This window comes from Cervus canadensis, chromosome 11 (genome assembly GCF_019320065.1).
Source record: "Cervus canadensis isolate Bull #8, Minnesota chromosome 11, ASM1932006v1, whole genome shotgun sequence".
In the NCBI taxonomy this organism is placed as follows: Eukaryota; Metazoa; Chordata; class Mammalia; order Artiodactyla; family Cervidae; genus Cervus; species Cervus canadensis.
The window spans coordinates 57,131,344-57,151,552 of NC_057396.1; the positions used below are offsets into that span (position 1 = coordinate 57,131,344).

The 20,209-nt window shown below is 32.2% G+C and overlaps 1 protein-coding gene across 1 annotated transcript in view; it reads left to right on the forward strand.

The window, feature by feature from the left end:
• Nucleotides 1–20,209, forward strand: part of ELP4 (elongator acetyltransferase complex subunit 4) — a 232,108-nt gene that overhangs the window by 87,645 nt on the left and 124,254 nt on the right. Inside the window, exons 8-9 of the mRNA XM_043481548.1 lie at nucleotides 13,348–13,456; nucleotides 16,379–16,485. Coding sequence (XP_043337483.1) covers nucleotides 13,348–13,456; nucleotides 16,379–16,485 — 216 coding nt within the window. The remainder of the gene's footprint in view (nucleotides 1–13,347; nucleotides 13,457–16,378; nucleotides 16,486–20,209) is intronic.

Consider the following 20,209-nt stretch of genomic DNA (forward strand, 5'->3'; position numbering starts at 1 on the left):
CAGGCAAAAGAATGAACTTGGATCCTTACATCACATCATACACAAAAAATAATTCAGAATGAATCAAAGACTTAAATTTAAGAACCAAAACAATTATGAGATAAATATATGAATATATGTGATTTTAAAATTTATTCCAAAGGTGCCTATGCAATAAAGAAGAGAAAGAAAAAAAAATTTTAAAGCCATTTTTGGTAGTGATCATCCTTGGTATTTCGAGAAGAGATTCCAAACCTATTGTGAATATTTGTGACAGTGATTTCTCTAGCCTCTGTCTAAGGGAAGAGGAGTAATATTATAAGAAGACCTTAGATCATCCAGTATTCACCACTGATTAAACAATGGTTGAGATGATAAGGTGAACTGGATGTCTGAACATTAACCAGTGTTTGAATTTTGGTATTTTATAGATGTGTTTAAATTCTTGTATTACTGAAAAAGATGTAGTTTAAATTATACATTTTTAAATACCAGTTAAGAGACTATTTTGAAGTAGAAATAGGAAAAGATATGGTCAGACTTTGGTGATAAATACACCAGTCTATTCCCTGAACAGTTTTGCCTAGATATCATATAGTAGTCTTGTAGTCCTAATATCACTGGAGTTATTTAAAAAAAGTATTCCTTGTTCTTTGAGCACGACACCTGACCATGTTTTGTTTTTGTTTTTTTATCGAAATACATAGGAGAAAATGTAAAACTTAACAGTTTGCTAAAACCAGCCATGATACGTAATAAACAGTGGATAAAACTGTAACTCTTAAAGACTGACAAGGAAAATCACAATGTTTAGGCCAAGAGAATAAAAAGTGCTTACAAAGCTAATCAAAGACATATGCATATACAGAATCAGGAAACTGTGAGTTTGTTTTTTAAAAACTTACACAGTGATTTCTACAGGCCGGTTGCAGTCCTGAGATCTTTTCAAATGTTAACTCATTTAATCCTTATACTACTATCATTATCATTTAGTCCTATATTGTTGGTGCTGTCATTATTTCCATTTTACAAATAAGAAACAAGGGACCGAAAATTATAGTGACTTGCCCAAGATCATACAACTAGTGGAATGGCAAGATTTAGATCTAAGCAGTTCCCCCTTCAATTACCATACTCAACTACCATGCTATTCTGCTTGTTCAATGAAGTACTAAATAGGGCCAAAATTAAGAAGCAAACTGTGCACAAAGTAGCATTCAGTGATAGAAAGAACCTGGGCCTTGGAGGGAGATAGACCCAATTAGTTATATGGTTTAGTCAAGTCTAACTTTCTCAGCCTCAGCTTTTTCTTTCGTAAAAATTCAGAACATTAGCAATAACATGGACTGACCCGGTGCTGGCACATGGAAGGCGCTCATTACATGTTAACAGTTGTCACCTTCACTGTTATTACTTAAACAGACCTCCAAAACTGAGAATTTGAACAGAGATCAGGGGTACGAAAACTAAGGTATGTAAGTGCATCAAAGCAACAGACATCTTCAGCTTTCTGCCTCTTTTCATGAATAACACAGACAAGATCTTCTCACAGGCGAGATAGGTTAGGAAGCATGGCTGACGTCTGATGGCCACTGAAGTCTTAGTAACATCCCCTTGTTGTAACATGACTCTTTTTAACATCATACAGTAGCTTCCTCTCAATTATGACCAGTGTCACCCCTGAAGACTCTAAGTCAAACTTTAAATGGTGATTGAATAATTTAGCTTATTCAATCAACAAATATTTGTTGCAGGTACTATTCTAGGCATCCATGGGGATATAGTAGTGAATAAAACAAGCAAGGTCCCATCCTCCTGAAATTTTTTTCAATGTGAAAGATAGGATGGATGGAGCAGATGATTCATATATGTATGTATTTTGGATGCTTGAGCTTGATATTTGATAGTAAAATGGATTTTTGCAAGAAATAGAAATGTAGTTTGATATCCTTGGAAATACTGTCATATAATTAAACACCTATAGGAAACAGAATTGTGATACCTTTATTTGAATATGTTATGTTAAGTAACACTAGATTAAAAATATATAAAATATCTATTCCTCATAGACTGGAAAAACAGCCAATCAGTATTCTTACTTTAGTTATTAGCATTCTGTCAGACTTGTACAGTAATGATTAGTTACCCTTTATTGTACTTTTGGCATGCTTCCCATGTTTAATTTCATTGTAGAGAAGGAACACATAGTTAAGGAAATTACAAAGAGGGGAAAAAGTTAAAACAGGGAAAATAATGACATAGATTCAAAACTGATTTTAACTTGTTATAATAAGACTTTTGCAAGTAGAGTGAAAAAGAATTGTATTTGAACTATTTTGTGTTCAGCCTCACGACTTTGACCTATTTCCTTTGGGTTAAAGATTATTTTCATCACCGCACAGGAAATAGCAAGCATACATTAAAACAAATGCATAAAAATGAATTCTAAATATCTGTTAGCTGAAAACACTAAAATTATTCATCAAATATAGTATGATTGACTTAAAATATATATACATGTATAGTCCTAAACAGTTTTCCCTATGAAGTAGTGTTATTACTCATGTTGTGTCTTACTAGAATATCATTTTATTATGTACCCAAAGACACTTTGTTAAAAATGTATGTGAAAATGGCCAAGTTAAATACAGACTTTGTTACACGCTGAACTGTGGAGTAAAGTGTCGTTAGAGAAGCAAAGCCACGGACGGCTCCCCGATATTCCAGCATCACTCGGTTCCCAGATCCCTGCTGTGTAGTTGTTCCACTCGCCAAGAAGCCTGTTAAAGAGCCCCCAAGAGCATGTGTACAGCCCTCCATGTTAATAGTTAATTGGTGAGGATGGCAAGATGAGAGGACAGCCGAACATGTGGTCTCTCAGACTCAAGCAGTAGACAGACCTTTAGTTATAATAACAGCAGCTGCTCACATTCTCACAACTCAACTGTTCAAAACTCTGCTGTCGAGTGAAGGTTGTCGTGGATTGAAAAAGAAAGAGGAGAGGTTACATCTAAGAGAAGTAATTAAAACCCTACCTTGAAACTCTTCCTTCCTATTATCTTAAGTAAGAGAATATTATTTCATCTTTGAAAAGCTTAAGTATAAATTTCCACATTAAAGGTTGTTACATTTCAGCTACATTGAACATTCTGCTGGTTTTTTTTTCCATTTACTGTTAGAAACACAAATGTTTGTACACCTTTCGAAATTTTTTAATGAGTTTTTTTTTTAAACACAATTATAATTTTGAAGCTGTTACCGTAGAATACTGTTTGATTTCCATATCTGGCAAGATATGAAACTGTAATGTTTTCTGGTCTTATTATAAATGAGAACTGGCTTACTAGTAGCGAAATTTGTTATCCATTTCCAAATTATACAAATATTTTGTGCCTTAATATTATTTTTATTTCCCAGTGAAAGTTCTGCTTAAGAAAAATGGTGACCAATAACATTTATTTTTTTTTGGAGATAGATACTTAGGTTCATGCCTTATTTTGACTATACTGATGATGTGAAAAGAAAATAAATTTCCCCTAGCTTATGCATTTTATTTTCACAATCTGTGACAGGTTGTTCTTGAGTTGTATTTTTTATTGATTGAAATTACTTTTACCTGAAACTGTCAGGAAATAAATATCAAAGCACTTTACAGTTGTAATTAAAATAGGAAAGGTTATTTTTCTATACCTTTCTCACAGCTTTCCTTTCAAAAAGAAAATTTACTTTTCATCACTGCTAATCTATTCAAGCTGTCACAATCTACACTTCCAAGGAATTTTTAAATGTAAACAACCCAATAAATTTTTCCTTAACTATAATAATGCAGGAATGAAAACTTCCTTGACATTACTGATGATAAAATATGAAATAAGATTTTCTCATTCTATCATAATTCTTAGTATTGCAAGTATTTAATGTATTTGCTATTGAACATTAGTTGATAAACTACTTAAACTTTCATTTATTCAGAGCAGATTTCAGGTTTGAAGCTGGCCTGTAATATATTTTTATTGGTCATTGGTCATTATTTTTATTGGCACTTGGTCAGTAATAGACTATTCAGTTTCTATCATATAGCCACTATTTTCCAACAATTTGATCTGTGGATTGCCCTCCCCTTACCCCACCCCCAGCTCAGTCACTGCAGAAAACTATCACTGACACTATTTTGCTTAAACCAAGGAAAATTCTTTTTCTGAAGAAAATCAGGAAGAAAAGGCCCTTGTTATATATCTCTTGAAAGTTGAGTGGAGTTTTATTTAGTATGTTATTTTAATTGATATATTTTCAAATCTATCTTCTTTAATATCAATATTAAAACTTTGAACCCACTGAAGTGAATCATACAATATGTTGCAGTGTAGAGAAATTCAGAACAGACATTTTCACATCCATAAACTTTTGTGTTCATGCTGAGTATTTTAGCAACTAAACTCTAAATCAAGCAATGGACAACTTTCGAACTAATTGTTAATATGGGATTATGAAATGTGGACCCCAGTGACCTTGTGAATTTCTCTCAGTGTGAAATCTTTTATTCTTAAAACAAACTAAGAATAATTGTATGGTGAGGGAATAACAGACTCTTGTGAGTTTAAAAATATAAAACTTTGGAAAATATTTTTATGTAATTGTTGCTATGAGCATCATTATAGAAAGGCATAACAACACCTTCTGCCATATAATTTAATCTATCTTTAGTGGCCTTTTTAAATGTACTTTATTAAGGAGAATTATTATTTGAAATGGTCTTTTTAGATGCAGTTTATTAAGAATATTTAAGGATGAAAATTACAGATTTAATCTCTTGATCATGACTATCAATTACTAAAGGATAAAGTCAGATTTTCTGGGTAACAGATTTTCATACTCTCAACTAAGAATCTGCCTTTATTTTTCTAGATCTTCTCACCTGGTCTGATACAGTTTGTAAGAAATTAATATTTTAAAAGTTTAAATAGAAATAATTTTTTTAAATGAAATGAATCATGTTAAATTCATTTTAATTTTACACCATATGTGTCCAGTCTTTGAAAATTTAGTAGCTTCATACAAGTTTGGTTGGGTTGTAAGCAGAGTCTGTTATTTTTTGTACAATAACAAATAACAGAACTGTGTTTCAAGTACTCCTATACACTTGGGTTTACAGATTTTTATAGCTCATATTTTATATTGCACAATGTAGTATCTGATTAATTTTTAAATCAAATCTTAGCTTGTATGCATTATACATATACATCTAATTTACTTTCTTGATCAAGAATGTTTGAAAGTTTTTACATAGATAAACTCCAAATTGCTTATTAGTTTCTGTCTATATAGAGGATTAGGAACAGTATATCTGCCATTTGTTCTTAATATGCATATTAAATAAGGACAGCATACTTAAAATTCTCAGTAAGATTCATATGTATCTTCAAAAGAAAAAAAACAGTCATTTAGAAGCCTCTTATTATAATTAACCAAAGCATATTCAATAAGGCATATAATGAAAAATAATTTTGGTTTTAAAGACTTATTTGCTTTGCCTGAAATTACTTATGAAGTTTTGGTTCATATAACAATTCATACCACAGTACCTTATAGTGGTGATGGTCATTAAAGTACTATTTAGAGTCAAAATTTTCAAAGATATCAATGATAGAAATAGTGAAATATCTCATCACAGTATGGAGATTGAGTCATCTGTTCAGGCATATGGAATCTTTGGCTGCTGGACTGCATAGTCTTTATAATGCCCAGTGTCCAGGCGTGGACACAACTGTTCTGGGCGCAGAATCGGAACGGGACTCTGCATTTTGTCTCCTTGAACATGGTAGAAGGGAAAAAAGGGAAGGATCCCTAACATTATTTTTATTATAGTCTCGACTCTACTACATCACTTTTTTTTGTATACAGGAAAGAAGTACAACTTTATTTAATTTTGTATTTATTTTACAAATAGAATTACTAAGCTTTTTATCTTTAGTGTTACAAGCTTTCTGAAAAATACCTGTGAGAAAATGCAAGTCTTGAAATATTCCTACTTATATACTTGCATGCATACCTTCCCTTAAAGAAAGATTACTGTCTTCAAAAGAAGGGTGATACTTATTTCTTAATATTGAGACAAAACATGCTTGTAACAAATTATAATTTAAAGCTGTTTAAGTACCAGGTCATATATTATATCCTAAACATTATATTTTAGCCCTTTGCTGTTAATTGCATTATTATTACTATATAAAGATTTCCTGCTTCTTTAACAATGTTTTCACACCCTATGTAGTTAATCTTTAATGTTGGGGAGGACAGGGGAAGAGATTAAATTAGCCTTGTAACCTCTCTCTTCCAGGTTGATGATGGAAAATAAAAGCTCTTAGCCACAAAATGTAACACTTAGAATTAATATTTAATTAGACTAGCAAATTGTACACTGTGGCTGAAAGCTTCCAAAGAGTTGTTAGTGCCACAATTGACCTACAGGTTTAATAATAACTCACTTCTAGAAGCAAGTGCCAGTTCAGCATAGTAGAGCCACTGTAAGAAAGTCCTGAGAGATTAAAATCAGCAAACCAAATGGCAGGCAGGGATTCCTGGGATGGAGCCTTCTGGAAAGCTGGGAGCTGGAATAGCTTTTAAGCCAGGATTCAGATGAGAACAGTGGGTGAAAAAGCTGATCCCTCCTGTTCTGGGAGCTTCTGGTTGTAGGCCAAAATCTTAGAACAGATTTTTACTAAATGTTTTTGCTGCAGCTATTAACTTACATTGAAAATCAAACATTGAATAATTTTTCTGTAAAATTTAACAAAATTTTTGTGTAAACATTAGTTCTTAATTTCTTAACATATTAGTACATAATATCTGTAAACTCAGATCATTAGATTATCAGATAGGTTTGGCGCTGTACATCTATGCTGTTTTGCTGTGACATGCTGTTTTCCTTGTTCCCTGTATAGTTGATTTATATGGTTCATTTCTATATTATTTCATTACAGGGCATTATGCAGTGCCTGAGAAAGAGATTGTGAAGTCTGTAGCCCAAGAAATTTTTTTTCCTTCCAGAAGGTTTCTATGTCAATAAACATAAATCAAGTGCATTTTTAATTTTTAAAGATGGACTATAAAAGTAGTGCTGTATTTGTTTATGCTTATATTGCAATTAAATTATAGGGTAAATAATTGGACCTCCTAGTGAAACATTGGATTCTTAACATCTCTGAGAAATTAATCTGGTGAAAAAAAATAGGATACCATGAGTTTGAAAATGTACAAATACAAAACGGCCAACTAAAAAAAAGACACACCTTACATAATTTATTGGTTTCATCTTAAATAATTAAAGGAAAGCTAGTTATTAGTTACAAATTCAAGCAGGTGAGACGCTTGCCAGCAGAGGGAGTAGTCCTGTCTTCCGTCAGGTTCCCATCACTTTCCCACCTGCCTCAGCTTTTTTCCCAGCCAGTCTCCCATCTGGACCTGGCTCTGTCAGTCTGTTCCTGATGACAGGCTATAATTTTATACTCAATATGGGATTATTCTAAGCTGATTTTAAACTTTAGTATCTTTAACCTACTACTGCATCCCACACATCAGCTGGAGGCTCTGTTTGATATTTGGATATCAGCAATTGTTTTTCCAGGCAGGGTGTGAGCCTTTGGACATCCGCAAATTGCATTTTAAGGGTTTCATGTGTAAAGTAGTGAGCAAAAAACTTCTGACTTAGGAAGTTACTCATAAAAGATTTAACAATACAAGCAAATTTCCATGTGAATAATTTCTGTAATATGGAACTAGATGATATATAGTTTATTAAAACGAAAATTAATTTTGAATATTGTGCCATTAACTGTTCAGCCTATTCATTACAGTATTTTGTTCAGTCCATTTATAAGGGTTTTCAGAATGCATACTTTTTTTAATGTTTCATAATAGCATACTAATGTAAACAAATGTTCTTTAAAAGCATGTAGTATTTATTTGAGACCAATGTATGTGGAAATAATATTTCTGATATTATTATCATGTGTTATGTTAAAAATGCTTCAGTTTTAAGCCAGCAATTTCACACCAAAATTTAGAATATTAGTATTTGATCACATAGAAAATATCTAAAATATGGCTCCATTGCTTAATCTTAGTAAAATTTGGCATCATACTCGAGCAGTTTCTTTTGCCCTTGAGGTTAGCTACTTTGTGGATATGTTTTAAGCATTAGAAAAAGGAGCCAAAATATGTTTGTTTTATGATTTCCCTACATGAATATTGGTATACAGTACTACCAAGAAAATGTTGCAGTTAGAATGTTTTAATTTACAAAAGCCCCTCCATATTTTAAAATTAACTGTGTGACTTTGATAAAGTTCAGTATTAAATCTGTAAAAGCTTAATTTAATACCCTCACTAAGAGATTAATATTATGTATTAGCATACTTTTTAATAAAATTATATTCTTTCTTAAACCCAAAATAATTATGAATATGACTATTTCCCCACTGTCAATTTTTTTTTTATCAAATAATAATCTAATCCATAGAAGTAAGTGGCAAGTCTGGGGAAGGTGAGGGAAGGCATGTAAAAAGCTACAAACTGTATAACTGTTTTAATTTTATTATTTCATAAGTTTGATTTCAGTTGAATGGAGAACTTAATAAACATGGGAAAACAAATACCTCATTAAATATCCCTAGGTTTATCCTTTCATTCAAGCTTTTTTTTTTTTAATTACATGACCACGAAAATGTTATGAGTTGTAGTATGTTTGTGTTTCTATATCGTTTTTCAGGATATGTTATTATAACTTGAGCTGTTAAGTAAAACACTTGCTTTTCTTGTGGTGATTCCCTCCCCACAATAGACACACACATCATGTCACATGGTAGGGTCAAACATCAAGTAGCATACATATTTCTATTTTAACTTCAGTATTAACTTGATAGTGCTTTTGTGCTGTTGTTGTCCCAAATCTGATGTGTGCCATACTTGAATGGAGCTCTGTCCTTCATATAGCATGTTTTCTCTTTTTCTCATTTGAGTAACCCAAGAACTTATTCTAATTTGAGGCATTGCATAAATGCTTTATGTCAGTTGATTTATTCCTTTCAGGCTTCTTGATAATTAAGTGATTAGTTAATTACTTTTTAACTTTCTTGTTAAAATCTTTCCTGGAAGTATATTTTGTATTGGTGCAAACTATCTCTTTTATGTTGCTGAGGTAATTAGGTCCCAGTAAGGAGGGAAATACTTAGGGTTTGATATAGTCTGACTGTTACTTGGTTACTCTGAATAAGTATCTCAACTATTTTTATTAGAAAATGAAGGGAGCTTTTGATGGCAGTAGTTGAATTTTTATTTCTTAACAAAACAAAGTTCATGATTTTGACTTTATGAGCTTTGAATTGGAAAAGGGCGTTAAACTAACCTTCCTTTATTTAAAATCCATTTAATGGATTTGGCGATTCCTAGTAAAAAGAGGTTCCCATTCTATACAAGCAAATAGGAAACATTCTATAAAACCAAACAAGAAACAATCAAAACAAAAACTCTGTAAAGTTTTTCTGTGAAGTTAAAATTGGAGTAAGAAGGTAGTCAACTGGGCATTCTAGTGTGCCTTTTTTATCTGCAACATCACTTGACATAATTTAGATTTCAGTAATTAAGAAATTACATTGCAACAGAAAGTTTTTAAGAACCTTTTTTGTAACTTAACACAATGCTATTTGAGATTGCCAGCAAACTCTTAAAACTCCTGGACCCTGGCTCTCTCCTCTTCTGGCTTCCCTCCTAGTCATGTCTTGGCTACTATCCAGAGCTGACAACTTTCACCCAGGACTGAAGGGGAGATTTGTCTAGTGTAAGAAAGATTTTTGAGTCATCCTAGATTTTCTCATCCAGATGGGCAAGTAGGAGGGGTGGCAGATCATTGTATATATGTGGGTGATGTCCTTATGCCATGCATGCAGTGTAGCAGTTAATTTACTCATACTTCTGAGTTCCGAATATCCTTCTTCAGATGTTCCTTACTGGCAACTATATTGTGTTAACTTCAAAATTAATACAAAAATTATTCACAATTTATGTCTAAGTAAGGGATGCACAAATACCTTTACTTCTCCATTTCTAAATATATATGTATACTGTACCAAAAAGGTTTCACATCTTAGCTAGTAACATAAAAACACTTAGAATCTTTTAATATGAGAATATAGAAGTTCTAGTTTCAAGATCTCTGCTAAAATCATTATGTTAAAGCTGTCTGAATGTTTCGGGTTATAATAAGGCAATTTATTATCCATAGTGTGTTCTTCCTAGAGTGAATTGTTATTATTATGCTTTTAAGGGTTTTTAAAAGCAGTCGATTTTAGATTCTTTTAAATAAATTTACCTACCTTTTATCTAAAAGACCATTTAGTATTCATGTTATGATTTGAAAGATCTTCTGACAAGAGTAGTTTTAAGATATGATTACATCAATATACCACACTCCCTGTGAACCTTGGAGGTAAAGAAGTAACTTCAACATTATTTGAACTTTTGAAAAGTAAGTACATTTACATGCTCAAATATCTTTTATGCTCTTCCAAATAACTGGAAGACTGAAATGAGTTTATAATTAAGATAAAGTTTTATCTCATTCAGAAACTTAGAGGTTATTTTCATGTAATCTCTTGTGCTTTTTATTTTATGGGCATTTTTCAAATTCTATAGAACTTTCACAATTAATCTTGTTTGCCATATTACATAAACTGTTTTCCAAAATTGCTGTGCAGAAAGCAGTAAAGTCACTGTTAAATGTAACTTATTTTATGGTAATATTAGAAAGTTTATTCTTGTTCTGATACTTCATAGAAGCTTTTAAGATAGAATTTAATTTGTAGTTTATAACTGATGTAAATCTATGGAACTTAGAAGCATAATAAATGAAATATATGAATGAGTTTCTGAGATTTTAAAATTTAGGCTATCTTTATATTTTATATTAATTCATTAGTTTTCCTCTGCAAAGTAGACAATTGATTGTTTTAATCCCCCACAAATTTTCTTAAAAAGACTTACAATGTAGACAGATATTACAATAGAAGTAGTTTATTTAGTAAATTTTAAGGTTAAAGTAAGGAAAGAAATCCTCTTTGAAATAACAAATGTCAAGTTGACCATTTAAATATGCAGGACCTTGCTTATATCCTACTAGAATGGAAGGCTAAATCCATCCTTAAACCTTACAATTTCTATTATTAAGAAAGCCCCAGTTTATATCACTGAAATCCTAATAGTTGAATTCCAACAGAAATTGACTTTTATCATTTTAGCTTCAGCTATTTAGATACAAAGGCTTAGTCTTCTAGTATAGATAAAAGGAAATCTGACCTTTTTGATTAAATATTGTCAGTAGCCTTTATAAGTGCTTGTTCATCTGAGGGTCCATGACAGGAGTACTCTTCCCAGTTGAGTTTATCCTAAAAATGAAATGATAAGAGTCTGCTGGTTGTTATCTAAGATCCTTCTTAATGGGAGAACCACATGGTTATTCTTCTCCCACTTGTTCTCACCCTCTACAACCTACTCAGCCTTACCCCACCCCCACCCCAACATTGTTCAGTACTCAGCACAATGAATCATTTTCAAGTTGACTCATTGTGAACTGTCTCCCAGCTGTTGGAATGTCTGGCAGACATTTTTGTTTGGGTGAAGAATAACTGGCTGAAACCCAACCTGGATGAGTTTGATATAATGGTCTTTGGCTAAAGAAATATTGAGAGGAACGTGTTTATGGCCTCTGAAACCCCTGTTACTCCTGGAGTAGGACCATCCCCTGTGGCATGGAACTGAAAGTAAGGGATCAATCTGGATTATTTTCTCACCATTGAATGAAAAATTGCCTTGGAAAAAAATAGGCATTTCCAAATGATGTTTGTTTTTCTATACTTGGTGCCCCTGTGATTGAAAGTATTAAAGACAATTAAGGATAATTATTTTTGCTGCTTCCTTTTAAGAGTTCTAATTCAAAGGCTGTAATATTCCTTTTATAATATACATTTCTACCTACAGAGGAGTTTCAAAGTACTGCCCTAGATGTGAGTTAACTAGTCACTTTAGCATAATATTTAGTGACAGATTACTATGTATTTCAAACCAGGTAACATTGACCAGCCCTCTTTTATTTTTTATTCTTATGTAGTCTTTCTTAAGAGGACTTAAGAAACAGGGGAATACCCATAAGCTCAATCGTCAGTCACATTTTAGAAAGTGAACGTATGATTATATTTGGACTTTTCTTCTACAGGGATATAGTATCAGACTGTAAGTTGTCTCAACTGTTTTACATTTCCCATCCTTCTTCAAAAGATTAGTTTCAAAATGGTAGACATTACCAGTGTATAAAATAGGAGTTTCAAAGTTATCAAAATTTTATAAGCAACAATTTTTTTCAACTTATCTAGATCTCCAGATCAAACATTTTTCTAAAAATGTTTTTTCTAACCTTTAAAATAGTTTACTAACCTATCACCCTATCAAGGGTTATAAGGCAGACTGAATTATATTAAATCAAATAATTCAAGCAAACCTGAAGAGTATTAAATGGTTATATTTTTAATTGTTATATTTGTTATAGCCTTGAAATTCTGGGTATTTTAGACATATTGATATTTAAAATGTGATGTATTTTTATATTACATTATATACACTGTGTACATAATGTACAATATGTACACTATATTTTATAATGTATTGTTGAGCAGTTCTTTTGGTTCAGGTCTTATTGTGTTGGGAAGAAATAGGGAGGCTACTAGTCTAGTGCTGGTCATCTAACACCTTTTCTTTGCCTTTATTGTTACCCCAGAGCCAAATAGCAGCATCTGGAAAGAAATAATGGAAGACTCCAGAGCTAGTCAGGCTGCAGACCCTTCCATGTTTCTAATATAATAACAGAGGGCCTCAGCTGTTATAGGGCTGGGACCTGGTCCCAGCTGACAGATGATAGTGGGACCTTGTCTTCCATATTCTACTTACTGTACACTGTTTCTGAATCCTAGTGTTTAACAGATTTCTCAATGGACAATAGGAAATTTGAAAAATAGTAGTATGTGAAAATAAAGGTAGCTTTGCCTCTTAAGACAAGAGAAAAAGTACTTAACGTTTTCTACAAAAACTAAGGTACACCCCCTCACTCTTCAAATTAGAATAGCATACCTTCATGGGTTGAAATTTTCAATTAAGCGCTTATTTTTCATCCAGTTTGCTGCCCTTGGTAGCTTTAACTTTTAACTTATTTCTCAGTGTTGATAGTATGTGTTCTCTACAATTTGTCATTGAGATGGCATAAGGACATTGCCTAGGTGCTATATTTTAAATATAACATGAGTGTTTTGTTTCTTTGTTTTACAGAATAAAGCAGTTATTGCTCGTGTTACAAACTTGTCAGATACAGTAGTTGGTCTGGAATCATTTATTGGTTCTGAGAAAGAAACCAACCCATTATATAAGGATTATCATGGTAAGCAACACCTTTAAGAGTCAAAGGGGCCTGTTCTTATTGCCTGGAAGAATCTGGACAAATATCTACTGTCATGTAACATGAATTTTATTTTATAGTAAATCTGTTGTTAAATGTTTTTCCTTCCTGGCCAGTTTTTTATGGCAGTTTGTCACCAAGCTAAATTAACTCTATGAACCATGGTAACTATTTGAAAAGTGTCAAACCCAGATACTAAGGCATGGCTCAGTCAGAGGTACATTTTGTACCTAAAGTTGCTGTGAAAATAGTCATACTTATTAACCATATTAGAAATAAATATTATATTAATTATAATAACAGCTGTGTATAGTGGTTTATACTTTACAAAGCTTAACTGTATGATATATAAAATTCATACAGTATTATAGTTAAAAAGTCCCAGTCAGTCACATTTTCAGAAAGTGAACATCTTTTATTATATTTGGACTTTGTTCATTTTGTTGCTGGAGTTATGAGCAAATTTTAAAGTATTACTACCCTAGCATAAACACTGGTCAATTAACCAGGCTTTTTACTTTAATTTTTTGAAGATATTAATAGTGTTTTAGCCATTTGGTTAATTTGGGGTTTTTTTTTTTAAATAAAAGTTTCTATATAGAACTGTTTAAATAGGATAAGTTTAGTAATTATTCTTATCTTAGCTCTAAACTGAATATAGAGTGTGGTAAATAACAGATTTTTACCTGTTTCCTTTTTCTGAGTAAATACTAATTATTTCTATTATTATTGTGGAACTGCTAACTTCCATGGACATCTTAGTCTAAAGACTGAATACCTTACTTGAAGCCTGCTACAAGATCGTGTAAGATTGTGATCGTAGGACTGTGGCAATTTCTAGAGTCTATCAAATAAAAAATTCTAAGATACTTATAACCACCAGTGCTTTGAAGAGTTGACATAAAACTTTTTAAAAAATAATGAAATAGCAAGTACTAATAGTCAAGTATTTTTTAAAAGGCTAGAAAACATAAACTATGAACCCAAAGTATGTAAAATAATTTACCTCATAATCATTGCATAAGAGCGTGTGTGGTATCAGCCCAGATTAACCCTCTGTATCATTCATTTACTATGTTACTGTTTACTTTGATAGAAAGAGAACTATTCAGATTTAACTATTTCCCTTTCTTTTTCTAAAATTTATATTAAGCTGTAATTGATGTATAATATTGTATTAGTTTTAGATATAGAGCATAGTGTTATGTATATACTGAGAAATTACCACAATAATTTTAGTTAACGTCCATTACCACACTAGTTACACCTTTTTTTCTCTATTAGTGAGAATTTTAAGATTAACTCTTTTGGCAACTTTTAAATATACGATATGGTATTGTATAGTCACCATGCTGCACTTTATAGCTCCAGGACTTAAGTGTCTTATAACTGGGTAAAATACTTTATTATTTACATTTTCTTTTAAAACAACTCAAGTTAAACATTACCTTTATAAGTTATAACTGAATATCATTTATAAGTACTAAGAGTTTATAAGTTTAGTATAATATAAAATGATATTTTACATTCAAAAAATATTATTTTGATTGAAACATTTCAAGGATTGAAAAGCTTTAATTTTTTTGTACTGTACTCTCTGGACTGATTATTTTTTTTCCCACAAATTAGTGGGTAGTTCTGATGATCAGTAAAGTTTCTATTAATAAGAAGGACCTGAGAATCACTGATTGACTCTGTAAAGCCTCCTAATTTAGTAGTCAGCTAAACAAACACTTACAAGGTTAAAATCGAAATGTGCCAATGTATGGTGTGATTATTTCTAATACATTTTACTAAAAAACTCCATGTGGGATATTTTTAATGTGTATGTAAAAGCTATCTTCTTAATAACACCTTTTGCATTTTTTTAAGTTTAAAAAATTGTCAGATATTTTAGTGATATTTTTGAAGAAGCCGTTTCTAATGGAGGTTGACCTTTTTAAACTAACAACAGTACATTATTAAGCATCCAAATACACACACACACAAAACTATATATTGTACTTGAGAAGCAGTTACATAAATAAGATTTATCTAATTTGTTCAAATCTGGCTTTGCCTTCTTCCCCATGTTGAGGGATCAGTGTCTTTGGAACGGTGATTTTTAAATATGGGCTGAGTCAGGCAGAGAGATGCACTGAAGAATCTCCCATGTCTTCATCTGTGGCAAATGACCCTGAGTTTACTCAGAAACTGCATTAAGCTGCACAAAAACCATCCAGTGCCCTTGTCAGAAAAAATTAGCAAGTGTTTCTACTGACAAGAGGCCAAAGCTCACGGTTTACCTAGCACTGTTACAAAGCTTATAACAGCTCCATGAAGGTCTGACATGCCACAGAAATGAGTGTCTTGGGATGGCGTGGGGGTTAATGTTTGATCCTAGAGTGTGCCCTGAAATGTAGTTTTCTTCAGTGGTTTGTTCAAGTCATTAATAAGGTGAATAAAATGAAATACTTTTCATTAGTGCTTCACTGATTATCAGTAACCCATAAGCCTTGTTTTGCTGGCTGCTTACTGGTGCATTTAATAAAATAAAGATCACTCAGTGGTGCCGTGGGCAGCGTGCAAGGTGATAGCCATATTTGCTTACTGTAAATACAAGAGAAAATCACAGACAAGCCAGCTGTAGTTTTGACAAGTATTAAGATCCCTCTTTACATCTGTACTTCTCTACCAAAGTGCAATTAGTTTTCCTCGCACAAGGATTTCTGTTTATCTTATTCTGCCTGATTACTTGAGTATAATCACACCATTTGCTTCATTGCTCCTGGTAGTAAGCTCCAGTTTTAAAAGGGGGAGGATGCTTGTGTGTAAATTTACAGAATTCTGCTGTAAGACTCTTTAATTTATGCATCCAGTGACAGTGTGTTTGAATTTTTTTTCTTTTCATTTCCTTTCCACAAGGTCTTATTCATATACGGCAGATTCCTCGACTTAATAACTTGATTTATGATATATCAGATGTCAAAGACTTAGCTTTTAAATTAAAAAAGAAGCTGTTCACCATTGAGGTAAGAGAGAATTTTTATGTTTGAGTTCACAGTCTTGAGGTAAAAGTCTCTCTCTCTCTCTCTCTCTTTTTTTACTTTAATGCAGTTCATAGGAGATATTTCATGCTAGACATTTTTAAGTTCTTTGGCTGTAACAGAATAATTTATTTTAGACTATTCTTTTTTGCCTTTTATTCTAATGGTATATCAGAAGAGTACGGCAAAAATGATTTTCTTTTAAATATCTGTTAAAAAGTAAGCTCCAAACTTACATGGTAAGTATGATATGCATATTTCCAAGGCATTCAAAAGCATATTTAATTAAATGTTAATGAGCTGTGCTTATTTATGTGTGGAATGTGAATGATACCCACAATTGTGTATGCCGAAGAATAGAGGATTCTTATCTACATTCTAAAAGCAGGTTTCTTTACTATTCGTGAAATCATCATTCTGCTTTCTGTGCTGAATAAAACAAAGTATAATTTACACTAGTGTCTTTAAGTAAATTTTCTACAGAAACTTAAACATTTTTTGTGACTTTTATGCCAGCAATAGTGACAGAAAGTAGTAGTACAAAAGATTTATTTCAACTTAATCTTGCTAAAGAGCAAATGAACATAGCACTATTAAGCAATTAAAGTTGACGTATTTATTAACGAAATAAATGCTCAGAAGAGAGAGAGAGAGAGATGGCTTTTGGGTGATGTGATAGTTATCAGTATAGTCGGTGCAATTTTTTTTTTTTTTAACAAAGACATAAAACAGCCAAGCAGCCTTGACAAACCATTTTGTTTAATCTCTTTTCAAATGAAAAGCTCTTAAGCAGGCCACTTGTCTTAACTGCTTGAAACCATAAAAAGAGAGAATTGCCACCAATAAATTAGCATATTTTTAACTTCATCACCAAATGATGGTCAATGTGGCTTGGCACTGCTTTGGTGTTTGGGACTTCACCCTTAAGTGACCATTCTGGCCCTTTTTTGACCCTCTGCCCTCTTTAGCTGGCCACTTGATAAGGTAACTTAATGGTTCTCTCTCTTTTTCTCTTTCCCTTCACATTTGCAAGTAGCACTAACCTATAAATCATTGTAAGGGCCCTATCCAGTGACAAATTAATGTGCCCTCCTCCTAATTAATGGTCATCAATGTCCTTAATTATCTAATCCTATTGAGAGCAGTTAATAGTTAATCAGGCAGCCAGTTCTTCAAGCAGGTCATCTCTGCAGGAGTGTTGGAAGTTTCTCATCTGGGGATACTCCCTTCAAAAGCCACTTAAAGCCAAAAGAAGGAGAGTGTAGAAATAGTGATTCTTGAGCTAATTTGCCTTCGTTCTCGAAAGGAACCATTGAAATGGAACCCAACACTGTAATTGTTCAATACTGCTTCAGTTTTCCTGACAGAATGTTGAGTAATTTACCATAATACTGCTAACACTTTTAGAAGGATAAAGTTAACAGTAGTTAGCATCACAAGGAAAGCATACCTCCTCATTTTCTTTTAGGTTGAATTTATATATTTAATGAAAGATGTAAGATTTTTTTCTTCATGTGGCACCATTCTCCCAAGATGAGTATTCTGATAACCAGGTCTAAGGTATCATGTCTGTCACCAGACAAACTAAGCAATAAGAATCCCTAGTGAAAAAAATGTTGCACCCAGAGAAGATGGTTAGCACAGTAATATGAATTCATAAAAATATGAATGCTTATTCCCTCCCTCTCTCTCTCTCACATACACACACACATACAACTGGGTCTTATTTCATTGGTGAGGGAGTAGAAATAAAGGACTTACATAATGTCACATGGGACCTTTCCTTTGAATAACTTTAGATTCTCACAGTGACTATATGTTGCCACTGGAGCTGATAAAAGATCTAGGTTTCTGTTCCGTTACTCTCTCTTCCCACTATTCTAAACTAAGAGAACCAATATAATTGATCACCCTATGATTTGGAACCAGTATTTGAAAACAGAACACAAGTAGGTGGTAGTTCTTTTTAAAGTTAGTACACTTGATCAAATCCTTTACCTTTTGGGATTTTAACCTAATGAATATGGTTTTTTCTTAAGTATAGAAATAAAAGTGAAACATATTCTAAATAATTTGTTTATGCCATAACATTCAATTTAGTAAGTAGAAAAAATACAATTAAAGAATCAAAGCTAACAGAAGTACATACATACAGGATAAAATCATATACTTTTAAATATAGCACTAAATTGTATGTTATAAAATGCATATGGAAATAGGTAGGAAATCTTACGGGTGCTGGAAGGATTCCTTTATCAAGTGACGGTGTTTTAATATGTTCAACAAATAAATATATTTTAAATCTGCCTCAATATTTAAAAAATGGGGAGATGTACACTATACTAATGTGTAAAGTTTGAGGCTCTAATGCGCCAGACATTGAATCCATGTCTTACTTTCAGAAGGAAAGGTGGTTTTAGCGGGTAAAGCAAAAATAACTTAGTTCTGATTCTATGCAGGTAGATTTGTTACATGTTGGAATTTACTGTGAGTAACATGGTCTCAAAAGGTGGCACAAGTGGAAATTAGGGGCAAAAGAAACAAGTAAAAACCCCTCATGTCTATTTTTAGCATCCCTTTTCTTTGATTTATTAAATCATTGCCTTTTTTACGTATGAAAACTGAATATGTTTTTATAACAGCTACCCAGGGCCTCTAACAGGTAGAGCAACTTTAATCAATAATCTCTAATTTTTTTGAGTGATTTCAAGAAGGCAAAAGAATGTTTCTTCCTTTTCGGAGCATGTATTGGTATTTGTCCAGATTCAGGTGGGAGCATTTGTCTAATCACAGTAAATTTTTACTGATACTTAGTATTCATCAATTATAAAGTTGTATAAATTACTCCCCTACCAAAACAACAGCAGAATCCTATCTATAGTAATGACCCTAAAATCCTGGGATGCAGTCTGAATAAGTAAAAGAGAAAGTTTAAAGTTGATTCAGCATGGCTTCAGGTTAAAAGAAAAAGCTTTCCAATTCTCTGAATGTTGATAATCTTTGTAAATCATACGTAGTAATTCTCTAGCAAATATGGTCAACATATTTGATTACCATAATATACTATTTATTTCTTGACCTTACTATAGCTCCATTCAATTGTAATTAGCATTTGTTAAGCCTTTTTTTGCATACCCCACACTATTCTGGCTTATTATATTTTCTATATTGTGATTAAATATTCTATATGAAAAGGCTTTAAAAGGTATAATAATAGACTAGATATATAGAAACTATGTGTTTTTCATCTTTGTATTTGTCTATCCCCAAACTAAGAAGAGTCATAGGCTTAGTAGGTATAAAATCTTTGCTTAAATATATGTAATGTAGATAAATTGTAGAGTTTAAAGAATAGCCCAAATAATTCAGCTATAAATATTATGTACGTTCCACTAGTCAGGTGACCTATAAACACTACCTTTTCGGTTAAGTTCTATAAAATGTATAAGTTGGTTATATAACTTCACTTCCAAGCTGAAATAACTACTTAGATTTGTAGTTTTTCAGTTTCTCTAATTTTCTCTAAGGCTTCTCTAACATTGGGATCCTCATTAACCAGTTTTCTGTCTATATTAGTAATTATGGTGCAATTATAGTACCTAAGAGATTTGGTAGGATTTGAAATGTGACTACATTTAATTTGATGACATCATAAGATTAGCATTTTTACCTGAGTTTAATATTATTGTACTGTTTTTATTTTGTATTG